The sequence below is a fragment of the Nannospalax galili genome, unplaced genomic scaffold (genome assembly GCF_000622305.1).
Source record: "Nannospalax galili isolate Female #2095 unplaced genomic scaffold, S.galili_v1.0 scaffold530, whole genome shotgun sequence".
In the NCBI taxonomy this organism is placed as follows: domain Eukaryota; kingdom Metazoa; phylum Chordata; class Mammalia; order Rodentia; family Spalacidae; genus Nannospalax; species Nannospalax galili.
The window spans coordinates 309518-322919 of NW_008328331.1; the positions used below are offsets into that span (position 1 = coordinate 309518).

Here is a 13402-nt window from a genome sequence, read left to right on the forward strand (position 1 = left end):
TTGTTGTGTAGTCTCTATTTTATTATGAAAAGATTCTTCCAGTACGTACATATAAGCAAACAATCCATTTCCCAGTCTCTCTCATGTATCCCCCACCCCCACAGGCATATCAATACCATTAGTATTCCTTCATGGTACCCAGAAAAACTGTCCCTTCCCTTAGACAAATGGCTGTTTGCATGACTGCAAATATGAGACCATCCATCTGTGTAACTTGTACTTGAAGCAGTGATAAAGCTTTTTCAGCAAAGCAGTCTTTTCCCATGAGAAAGAATCTCATTTGTTTCCCACTTTACAGATGAGAATAGAGAGATCCCAAAATCAAAAAGCCAGTACTAACAAGGATTTAGGTCAGTGGCTCCCCATTACCAACAGTGCATACACATCAGTATTATCAAGAGGGTCGCCTATTAATTCCACTGTATGACGGTGGTTGCAAAGGAAGTCAAGTATTCAGACAGTACTAGCAAAGAATTTACTTTCCTTCCCCCACCACCATTTTTAATACTTATATATGATAAACAGATGAAGTATCTAATTCCCACTTAAGAAGTTAATGCTGCTGACCACTGGCCAACTAGAATTATTTTTCTTCCTATATTCATTAAATCTCACAATGCTTCAATAAAATAGATTATAAGAACCAAAATCCTCCTGTGCCATTAGACAAGTAACTGGTCTGCTAGAAATGGAAAAGGAGAAGATACAGACCAATATCTTATGGAAGGTGTAATGACCATACCTCAGGAAAACTGGCCCATTGTAGTCTGTAATTTCTCAGACCAGCACATATTGTACTTTCATGTTACACTGGAAAGCATCAATTGACACCGGTCCTTATAATCAGTACAAGGTAAAAATTGTTTCTCCTTTAAAGACAAGGCATGATGGTACCTGCCTATAGTTCCAGCACTTGCGGGTTGAGGTAAGGCAGGACTACAAGCTGGAGGCCAATCTCAGCTATACAGTGAATTCCAGGTCAGCCTACATAGAGAAGCCCTGCTCAAAATCAAATGAAAAAAGTGGCAGTGTATATAGCTCATCCTTCACTGAGGCTAAGTTGAAGAAAGCTGAGTATCAACGAATGATTAACACCACTGACTGGGGTGCCAGAAATTGGAGTAAAAGTTCATTTGGGTTACCAGAGATGACCTCCCTACAACAAAATAAATTAGAGCTTGGCAAAATTAAGTCAACAGTCTACTTTTTCTTGACAGTTCAGCCAATTCTTCCCTGATGTGCTGTACAGAAACCTCATCTCTTTTCAGCTCTGCTTGCTTCAGTGCTTCCTGGTAGATCTCTTTTGCTTGTGTGTATCTTTCTAAAATAACCCAGAGAAAAGGAAGAAGAAAATGTGTGTTTTCAAAGTGACTAAAGAGAAACCACTAATGAGGATACATGTGGGTGCTGTCTCACTTTACACCTACTTGACAACCTTGAACATGGACTGCTTGTCAACTCCTGTGGAATTCCTAACAGCCCTTTCTGGGGCACCTTGGGCTCGCCCTTGGCCAAAGATTTTACAATGGTGGTGCATGTAACATAGGGTCATCCCAGGCTTATGAAGTTCTCAGGTAAAGCCCTGAGTCACATGGTGTCAAATGCTTACACTCAGAAACATCTTATTCTATCTTGCTGTCTTCAGAGGACTAAGGAATTACATGTGTGAAAGCATGTAGGAATCTGTAAAGTACTACAAAGATAAGGTACTATCATTGCAAAGTATTCTCTAGCTTTATACAGTCAAGCAGAAATACAGAACTTTTGGAAATTAAGCAAAACTACTGTAATCTCACACACATGCTGTTTTTGCCCTTACTTAGCTATTTAACTTATGGGTTTCTTCACTGTTGACTGCCCTCCTTAAAAACCATTTCACTTTAAAACCCAGTGATATCCCTTCCTAGAAGTTGGTCAAGTTTCTACTGCTACCTACCTCTGTGCATCAAAATTGCAGCCAGATTGCTGAGCACCATGTGCAGCTCAGGATGATCTGTCTCTCTTGCCAGATCGGATGCCCTCTGCATATAAATGTAGGCCTCATCAAAGTGACCCTGTGCATCCAGGGTAGTAGCCAAGTCACTCATCAGCACAATAGTCTAGAAAAAAAGAAAAAGACAGCTTGTTTACAGACATACCTATACGCAAGGTTAATTTGAAGTTTGTTACACTGTGAACCAACAAAAGACTTCATCTTTCTTAGCATCCTACAAAATGAGAGGGATACCTGCCTTTAACAAACCACAAGCATCTGTTACTTCACACTATACAGCAGACACTATGGCAAGTAATACTGAAAAGAATTAGAACAAAATATTAATCTACTTCATTATGAAATTAGAAACACTAGGTGAAAAATAACAGCAAAAAGAAGCTATGGTGTGATGTCACAGAAGATATGTGATGTTGAGAAGCCTCACTATATAATACCATTCCTGCCAGTGATCCTGAACCTCATTCAAAAGAAGTAGATCACCTACATTAGGAGGGTTCTCATTAAGAGTGCCTAAGAATTTGGAACAAAAAACTAGGTTTGCCTTAACTACTCCCTAATGAGAGACCATTCAGGCCCACTCTGTCGTAAGTCCTAATAGTCCATGTTTAGTCAACATTCGTTTTACATGGTAGGGTATAGACATTCACAGACAATCCACTCCTTACCCCCAAGAATGCATTTTGCCAGAAGAAAAAGATGATCTAAACTCATATGTTTAGTATTCTCACACAAGGTTTTCTGTGGCCTGCTTAAATACTATAATGATTTAAGTCTTTTTTTAAGGGCTGTGGCCATGGCCCAGTGGTAGAACACTTGACTCAAATTCATGAGGCCTTAGTTTCAATCCCCAGTCCTGCCAAAAAGAAAAAAGTGGTGGCACACACCTGTAATCCCAACACTCCAGAGGCAGAGGCAAGCAGATCTCTGTGAGTTTGAGGCCAGCCTGGTCTACATTGTGAGTTCCAATTGTAGGCCGGCTGGGGCTACAGGAAGACCCTGTCTCAAAAAGAACCAAAGGAAAAAAAATTAAGTCCCTACTTCTTTACCTCCACCTTTAACTATGGCAAAAACACTCATATAATAACCTGTTACAAAATTCTAATTGGTGTGGAGAGGAACTGAGCTCAATAGTAAAGCACTTGCTAATGCAAAGCCCTAGGTTTGATCCCCACACTGGATGAGAAATAAAAGGATTCTAACTGGGGTCTGCAGACTCCTGTGAAATACTAGGCTGTATATTCTGAATGTCTGAAAGCCTAACACCTGGGGAGGCTCATCTTATAGAAGCCTTGTCTGCTATGCAAACTATGACTCATACCAAAAGTTCTGGGCAGATCCAGTGAAAGACCAGCAATCTCAAAAAAAAATTTTTTTTGAGACAAGATCTCACTCTGTAGCCCTAGCTGGCCTGGAACTCACAGAGATCTACCTGCCTCCCCAGTGCTGGGATTAAAGGTGTATACTACCATGCCCAGCTCAAATCCTTCTTGAGATAAATAGTTAGGCATAATGAAGGCTGGTAGTAAGAAAATGACCAAACCAGGAATGCAAAAATCCTACATACATCTGGAATATGAAACTTCATACCCATCTGATTGTTGGTTTTTTTTTTTTTTTTCGTCTTTTTTGAGACAGGGTCTCCCAGTAGCCCCAGCTGTCCTGGAACTCACTATGTAGACCAGGCTGGCCTTGAACTCACAGTGATCCACCTGCCTCTGCCTCCCAGGTGCTGGGATTAAAGATGTGCACTACCACGCCCGGTTTATTGTTTTTTTTTAAGACACAGACACACTATGTTGCCCAGGCTGGCCAACCACGCCTGGCCACACCCAATAATTGATTCCAGGGATTGAATTTAATTCTCACTAATGCTAGGCAAGCTCTCTACCACTGAAATATACCTCCAGCCCACTTTTTTGGTCTTTTTGAAACACGGTCTCCCTGTAGCCCCAGCTGATCTGTAACTCACTATGTAGACCAGGCTGGCAATGAACTCACAGAAATCTGCCTGCCTCTGCCTCCTGAGTGCTGGGATTAAAGGCGTGTACCACCACACCTGGTCACCTCCAGCCTTTTTAAAACTTTTTGAGACAAAGTTTCACTAACTTGGCCAGGCAGCCTTGAACTTTTGATCTTCCTATCTGTTTTCAGGGTAGTCGGGAATTTTTTTTTTTTTATTTTTTCGGTCTTTTTGAGACAGGGTCTCCCTGTAGCCCCTGCTGGCCTGGAACTCACTATGTAGAGCAGACTGGCCTTGAACTCACAGAGAACCACCTGCCTCTACCTCCCAAATGCTGGGATTAAAAGCGAATGCCACCACACGGTTGGGCTAGGATTATTACAAGCCTATTCCAGCCAAGCCTGGTCTACATACGTCTTTTAAATTGTTTTATGTGTTTTCCTCTTTTACCTGTGGGTGTCTTTCTCCTTGTATCTCTTGACAAATCTGAAGGGCTTTTTCATACATCCTTTGTGCCTGTGATGGCCGCTTGGAAACTAGCAGGTAGCGTGCACAAGAGTCTAAGCACATGCCAAGGAGGAGGTGGGTATTAGCTTTCTCTTCCACTAAGAGAAAAAATAAGAACATTGTAGGGATGTAACAAGTATGTACACAGGTAAGGCAAGGGAAGCAAACCTACATCTTCATTTTGGCTACCAGGACCCACTGCATGCTTCAAGTCCCTAGATAAACTCTAATTTACACTGAAAGGAATCTGTTCAGGTGGATTAACATTCAATTAAATGACATTTAGGGGGCTAGAGAGATGGTGCAACAGTTATGAGCACTGACTGCTCTTGCAGAGGACCCAGGTTCAGTTCCCAGCACCTACATGACAGCTAACAGCCAACCGTAACTCCAGTTCCAGGGATCCAATGGCTTCCGCATTGTATGACATGGGAACACTTACATGCAGGCAAAACATACACATAATAAAAAATAAGATATTGAGGCTGGAGAAATGGCTCAGTGGTTAAGAGCACTGACTGCTCTTGCAGAGGACCCAGGTTTAATTCCCAGCACCCACATGGCAGCTATGAACCATCCTTAACTCCAGTTCCAGGGGACTCTGAAGCCCTCTTCTGACCTCCACAGCATTGCACAACACAGGTGCACTCACATACATGCAGGCAATATGTTCATACACATAAAAAATAAATAAAATAAAAATAAAGATATTTAGACTGCATGAAATCAGAACTTCTCCCATATTTTAAGTAGATTAAGAGTTTACAAGTTGGGGCTGGAGAGATGGCTCAGTGGTTAAGAACACTGGTTGTTCTTGCAAAAGAACCAGGTTTGAATCCCAGCACCCACATGGTGGCTAACAACTGTCCCTAACTCCAGTCCCAGGAGATCTGACAGTCTCTTCTGTCCTCTACAGGCACTGCAAGACCCGGGTGCACTTACCTACATGCAGGCAATACACACATACACATAAAATATTTTTTTTTAAAAATTCTAATGCCACATAAAAAACTGCCAATCTAGGGGCTGGAGAGATGGCTCAGTGGCGAAGACTCGGGTTCGAATCCCAGCGCCCACATGGCAGCTAACAGCTGTCTGTAACTCCAGTCCCAGGAGCTCTGACAGCCTCTTCTGACTTCCTTGGGCATTGCATGGCACAGGTGCACTTACCTACATGTAGGTAATACACGCATACAGATAAAAATTTTTTTAAAAAAACCTGCCAATCTAGAAAACAGTCCCTAGTATCAAGTTGCACAAGTAAAGACTTCTAAGAGATTACCCAAATAATGTAGAAAAAGTAATGAGTAAGACTAAATGAAAACTCTGCTAAACAACTCAGTAGAAAATAAATGTTCACATCAAGGACTAGAAATAGAGGTGATAACATTTTTTGTTCTGTAGCCTAAGCTGGCCTTGAACTTGCAGTATCTCCTGCCTCAGCCTTTCAAATGCTAGGAGTACAGGTATGGCCACCATTCCCAGATTAACTTTTAGTAACCTATCAGACAACCACTAAAGATGTCCAATTAAAAATCTTTTCCTTCTGTATCTTTCAGGCTATGTTAGTATTAACACTACGACTACTGAAGAGATAATTCAAATAAAATAATGTGGTTATGATGAATGAGCGCAGAAATTAGAATAACATCAGAAGGTCAAAGTGAAAAAAATGAAGTCCTTATTTATTTTTTATTTTTAGTCTTTTCTGAGACAGGGTCTCCCTGTAGCTGGCCTTGAATGCAGAGATCCACCTGCCTCTGCCTCCCAAATGCTGGGACTAAAGGCGTGTGCCACCATGCCCAGCTGAAGCCTTTTTTAAAAGGTAGAACTCTGGGGCTGGAGAGATGGCTCAGCAGTTAAGAACACTGGCTGTTCTTGCAGAAGACCAGGGTTTGAATCCCAGCACCAACATGGCATTACCAACTGTCCATAATTCCAGTTCCAGGGGATTTGACGGCCTCTTCTGTCTTCTGAGGGCATTGCACGACATGGGTGCACTTACATACGTGTAGGCAACACAAACACATAAAATTTAAAAAATAATTTTTTTAATCCAAATAAAAAAGTAAAAGATGAGACCAGGTTCTACATGTAAAGATACATTTTCTCTATTTGAGACATGGTCTCCCTACAGCCCCAGCTGGCCTGGAACATACTATGTAAACCAGGCTGGCCTTGAACTCAAAGAGATCCACCTGCCTCTGCCTAAAACCATGCCTGGCTTGATCACTTTTTTAAAAGCTGAGCAAAAAATTTATGAGATCAAGTAGCAGTCTGATAGAATACGAAATACAATGAAGAAAGGCAGTTAAATGAAAAGAACTAGATAAATCTCTGCCTCTTCAAATATAGACAAGCCCATTGAGATAAGTAATAGGTTTAAGAAGAGTGAGAATATGGTACAGATACTGTAATTTATATCCTCTTAGGACATTTAAAGACAAGGAAGAATGTTCAACATACACCAAAAATGTCACAAAACAGATTATTTTAACTCTGGATATTGTGCTCCAAAAGTGACTACTAAATTTTACTTCTGAGATTTGTGTAACTTTTCTGTCTCCCTTCCTCCCCTCCCCCACCTCTTCCTTTTGCCCTTCCTTCAGACAGGGTCTCACTATATTAGCTGCTCTACAACTGTTGCAACCCTCCTTCCCTCAACCTCCTGGATGCTGGGATTACAGACATGTACCACCATGCCCAGCTTAACTGTCTTTAAATGTTTCTGCATTTTTAAAAACTGGTCTTTTTGTATTGTACAACTATACAATATATTTGACATTATAACTTTAAAAGCACAATAGCAGCCAGGCAGGGTGGTGCACGCCTTTAATCCCAGCACTCCGGAGGCGGAGGCAGGCGGACCTCTTTGAGTTCGAGGCCAGCATGGTCTTCATAGTAAATCCAGGCTAGCTGGGGCTACAGGGAGACCCTGTCTCAAAAAGACCAAAAAATTAATTAATTAATTAATTAATTAAAAAAATAAGTACAAAAATAGAGGACTGGGCAGTTACCTAGCAGGTGCAAGCCTCTGGGTTCATTAACAAGCAAGCAGAAAACACCAACAAGGGTACAAGAATAAAGTGACAAGAAATTCTAGTAGAAAATTATTGCTCCTATTATATGTAGTGTCAGTTAACTACAGTAGAAGAAAAGGCAGAAAGTGCAATTAGTGAGGTAAAAAGTTCAAGCAATATTTTCTCACTAAGAAGTATTTTTAAATTCATGGCACATTCTGTGAGTTCGAGGCCAGCTTGGTCTCCATAGCGAATCCAGGCCAGCTGGGGCTACAGGGAGACCACAGTAACAGTTGGTTCCCAGCACCCATGTTGGGCAATTCAGAACCACCTGTTAACACAAGGAGATCTAACACCCTCTTATAAACTTGGACACTACATTCACATTCATATACCCCCACACATACATATACATATGCACATAAAGTTAAATCTCAAATTTTTTTTGTTTTGCTTTTTTTAATAATTTTTTAAATTTTATTGAATTTTTGTGTATTTCATACATAAAATTGCCTTTAAATCCCCTTTGGTACCCTCCAATAGCCCCCCAACTGGAGTTCATACATTCTCTCATTTGTATTAAGGCCTATTATGTAAAGTTAGTGTCCCAAGATGTCCCTCTACGCAAGTTCATCCACCAGGGTTTATTTAGTCAGCCTATCTAGAGTCTCTCTCTTCAAGATCAGCTCTTCCTCACCCAGCAGTAATCAGCTGCCAATAATTCTTTGACTAAGATTGGGGCTTGCTGTTCATTTCCACAGTTCTGTGTTGGGTTTTTTCTCTGCTTAAGTTTGCATGGGTCTTGTACATGCTGACACCATTACTGTAGGTTTGTATGAGAAAGGACCCAGGTGTCTGAAGGACTATTTCCATATGTTCATGCTGGCTCTTACAATCTTTCCACCCCCTCTTCTGCAATGGTCCCTAAGCACTGGGTAGGTGGACTTAAATGTTTTTAGGGTGTTTTTTTTTTGGGGGGGGGGAACTGCTCGGTGGAGCCAGCTGGCCCTCAAATGTTTTTAGGTTTATTTTTATTTCATGTGTATAAGTGTTTGTTTTGCCTGTGTGTATGTAAGTGCACCACATGTAAGAGGCCACACGTAGGTGTTAAATCCCCTGGAACTGGAATTAGGGATTTACAATTAGTTGTAAGTCTTCATGTGGGTGATGGGAACCAAATTTAGGTCCCCTGTGCAAGAACAGCCAGTGCTCTTAATCACTCAGTCATCTCTTCAGCCTCATAATGAATAAACTTTAAAAAATCGAAAAATGTGACCAAAGGCCAAATAAAATGAACTACAGAGCTTTCAGAAAATAATAAACTGCCAGGTATGGTGGTATACACCTTTAGCCCCAGCGCTGGAGAGGCAGAGGCAGGCATACCTCTGTGAGATCAAGGCCAAACTGGCTTACATAGCACGTTTCAGGCCAGCTAGGGGTACAGGGAGAGCTTGCCTTAAAAATAAATAAATAGGAGCTTGGAGAGATGGCTCAGCAGTTAAGAACACTGGTTGTTCTTGTGAAGATCCGGGTTTGAATCCCAGCACCCACATCGCAGCTAACAGCTGTCCGTAACTCCAGTTCCAGGGGATCCGACAGCCTCTTCTATCCTCCGTGGGCACTGCACAACACGGGTGCACTTATCTACACACAAGCAATACATGCATACACATAAAATGATAAATAAAATCTTTAAAAATAAATAAATAGCCGGGCGTGGTGGCGCACGCCTTTATTCCCAGCACTTAGGAGGCAAAGGCAGGCAGATCTCTGTGAGTTCAAGGCTAGCCTGGTCTACACAGTGAGTTCCAGGACAACTGGTGCCACAGGGAGACTCTGTCTCAAAAAGACCAAAAATAAATAAATAAATAAATAAATAAACAAACAAACAAACAAACAAACAAATAGGCTGGGCGTGGCAGCTCACACCTTTAGTAGGGAAGCAGAGGCAGGTGGATCTCTGTGAGTCCAAGGCCAGCCTGGTCTACAAAGTGAGTTCCAGGCCAATAAATAATTAATTAGTTAAAGGACTTTTTTTTTTCTTTTCTTGAGACAATCTCACTAGGTAGCACCCTCATGAATCTATAAAAATGCAGCAAAGAGACATTATAAATCAGTGAGAAAAGGATGGATTAGTACAGCAGGTCTTGGCAAGTAGGTGGGTAAGGTGGGATGAGGGTTTCGTACCACAGGTCATATTAAAAAGCGAGAAAGCAGGAGATAAGACCAGAGGCCAAACTCAGGACGGCCAGCTGCCATGTGGGACCAGCAAGGAAACCCAGCAGCCACTGGCAGAACCAGTGCCTGGCATTCTAAGAGCAACACATTATTTTCATGTGGTTACTACTGGCCACTAAGATTCTCCCTGTGAGGAAGAGAACTACCAGAGACAGGCCACATACCATGACAGCACTGAGGCTGACTAGATCATCCAGGACTCACTTAAGTCCTGCCAAGTCTTCACTCTTTGTTTACACTTAATGGGCAGTCTCAAGAAATATCACAGAATAAAAGCCCAGACTGAGTTTAAAACAGTAGATGATTTTATTAAACAAGACACAAAGCAAAAACTACAAAAGAAAATATCCAAAGATTCTATTAATACTCACATTTTAATCTGTTATGTCAAGTGACACAATCCACAAAAATATAAAATACTCGAATTCTTAAGTATTACAAACCATTAAGAAAAATGTAACTCCAGCCAGCAAGATAGACAAGTGGGTAAAAGCACTTGCTGCACAAGACTGACAACCTGAATCTGATCCCCAGAACCCACAAAAAAGCTAGATATGGTGGTGCATATCTATAATCCCAGCACTCCTAAGGAGATGAGAGGTTGAGACAGGAAAATCTCCAGAAGCTCTTGGACTAGCTGGCCTGGACAATGAGGAGACTCTGCCTCAACAAGGCAGAAAAGACTTTTAAAAGTTACCCTGTAACTTCTACACTTGCACTATGTGGCACCTGCATGCCTGTAGTCAAATACACAATAATTATTTTAATTTTTTAATTAAAAAAAAAGAAAGAAAAAGATAACCTCTTAAGCAGTAAGCAAAGGGCTGGCGTAAGGTTTAGAGGTAGAACATGTTATGTTTCCCAGAAGCACTAAAAACAAATAACAATGGCCAGTCTTGGTGGCACACACCTTTAATCCCAGCACTTGGGAGGCAGAGGCAGGTGGATCTTTGAGTTTGAGGCTAGCCTGGTCTACATAGTGAGTTCCAGGCCAGCTGGGGCTACAGGGAGACCCTGTCTCAAAAAAGACCAAAATAATAATAATAATATGCAATGGAATTTTTAATGTAAAAATGTAAAAATATAATAAATAAGCAAGCAATCAAGGAAGGATATGAAAAGACAATCCCTCAGAACAGGAAATCTCAACAGTCAATAGACACAAATATATTTCACTAATAATCAAAAACAATGAAATCCCTTTTCATAGCCTCTAGATCAGTTAAAAAAAAAAAAACAAAAACAAAAAACCATGTTGGAGACATGCAGGAAAAACATTCATACATATAAAATTAAAAAATATTTTTTAAAAAACAATTTCATTGTTTACACACACACACACACACACACACACACACACACACAGATCAAATTTGGTTCCCAGTGCCTACATGGGGGCTAACAATAGTCTTTAACTCCAGTTCCAGGCCCTCTTCTGACCTCCTCTGTCATTATACAACAGAGGTGCACTTACATACATTCAGGCAAAACATTCATACATATAAAATAAAAAACAATTAAATTTTTTCAGTCTTTTTTTGGTGTTTTTGAGACAGGGTCTCCCTGTAGCTCCAGCTGTCCTAGAACTCACTATGTAGACCAGGTCTTGAACTAATAGAGATCCACCTGCCTCTGCCTCCCAAGTGCTGGGATTAAAGGCATGTGCCACCACAACCGGCTAAAACTAATTTAAGAAAATTTTAAAAAAAAATAAATTTTTTAAAATGTAAGCTGATTAAAGTATGATATGCGATCTAGTAAGATCTAGTACACGTACCCCAGAAACTTCCCTCTTAGGAACATGAATGAATGTCCCTGGAGAGTACCTTGCATGTCTGCAGACACAGATTCAAGAGTGTTCAATGAAGATTCGGTATTCACAGCAAAACATGTAGAACAGCCCTCTATGTTCAGCAACAGAACTGTGCACTGCAGATGTAGTGAACAAACCATTCATGGCTACCTCTAGCCTGCATTCTCCTTGAAAGAACAGTAAAAGGTTCACCTCACCTCTACACTCATAGCCTACTTCAAAGAAGTCACCCTTCTAGACAGATGCAACGCAGAAGACATGCTGTTCAGCAAGCAAACAAGGCCCCCAAGCCAAGAAGACTGTTTACTTTTCCATTTCAACATGGAATATAATGCTGAATGAAAAAAGCAAACTGTACAAACAACTGTATGGCATTCATATATTTAAAAATGTGTTACTCCTTCTGTATATTGCTTATTAATATATATACAAGTGTAATAAATAGGCAAACAAGACCAGGTTCAGAATAGTAATTCTACCTAGGTAGAGAGGTGCGTGGTAGGTTTAAACTATGGGAAAAAGTAGTTTGACAAAGGCGGAGGAAAGGTAAAAAAATTACTCTTTAAAGCCAGGCATGGTGGTGCATACCTTTAATCCCAGCACTCAGGAGGCAGAGGCAGGCGGATCTCTGTGAGTTCAAGGCCAGCCTGGTCTACATAGTGAGTTCCAGGACAGCTGGGGCTACAGGGAGACCCTGTCTCAAAAAGACCAAAAAAAAAAAAAAAATTACTTTTTAAACTTTTTTTACACTTTGCTTTTGCTTAAAATCTCTTTACTAAACTAGAAGACAAGCATAAAACTGACTCCAAATTATTAAGATGGAATACAAACTGAAGAATTCTCCAAAATGTGAGAAGAAAACTGAAAGAACAAAGGATAAACGTGACAGAGAAGACAGAAGCCAAATTACAGTAAACAATAATACTGAACAAAAACTTTAGAGTATAAGAGACAGATGCAGTCATCAAAGATGAGCTCAACAGGTTCAAGAGAACCCATCCTGGGGACAACTTCTTAACCTTATGCTAATGTGGAAGCATGCTGACAGGAGGAGATGGACTGTCTACAAAGCAGACTAGTGAGAGAGCCAGAATTCTCCTTGGTGATTAAGTCCAGGGAGTACAGAATTCCACATCATGGAGAGAGACAAGTGGGAAGCAGAAGCATATTCAATTGTACTCATCTCACCTGACACAAGAAACTGGAAATATACTTTCTTTTTCTCTAATGAGCTGAATGTCTTGCAGAAATTTTGAGGTTACTCTAGAAATCATAGTACTGGAAATCATACAAGCCTTCCCACCAGATATAAATGGAGATGGAGAAGGGAACAGTGTCTATAGGAGAGACTGAAAACAAAGCAAGAAATAAAATTGAAAAGCATTTCTAATAAAAACAAATTAGGTAATCACTTCCAACAACTAAAATTTAGATTTTAAAATACTCTATCAGGGGGCTGCAGAGATGGCTCAGTGGTTAAGAACACTGGTTGTTCTTACAGAAGACCCGGGTTCAAATCCCAGCACCCACATATCAGCTAACAACTGTCCAAAACTCCAGTTCCAGTGGATCTGACAGCTTCTTCTGTCCTCCATGGGCATTGCATGTCACGGGTGCACTTATCTACATTCAGGCAATACACTCATATGCATAAAATAAAAATAATAAATAAAATATAAAAAAAATCAGACAAAATTGATACTCAGGTCAAAACAAAAAAAATAAAACAAAGAAGAAAAGAAGGAAGGAGGGAAGGAAGAAGGAAGAGAGGGAGGGAAGGAGGGAGGGAGGGAACGAAGGAAAGATCCAATCACAGCTTTCTGTGAGAGTGAGAGAGAGAGAGAGAGAGAGAGAGAGAGAGAGAGAGA

The 13402-nt window shown here is 40.7% G+C and overlaps 1 protein-coding gene across 1 annotated transcript in view; it reads right to left on the reverse strand.

The window, feature by feature from the left end:
- The window catches only part of Ttc19 (tetratricopeptide repeat domain 19), a 34908-nt gene continuing 21506 nt past the window's right edge, over window positions 1-13402 (reverse strand). The window contains 3 exon segments of the mRNA XM_008823791.3: window positions 1-1321; window positions 1937-2099; window positions 4407-4561. Coding sequence (XP_008822013.2) covers window positions 1188-1321; window positions 1937-2099; window positions 4407-4561 — 452 coding nt within the window. The 3' untranslated portion in view covers window positions 1-1187.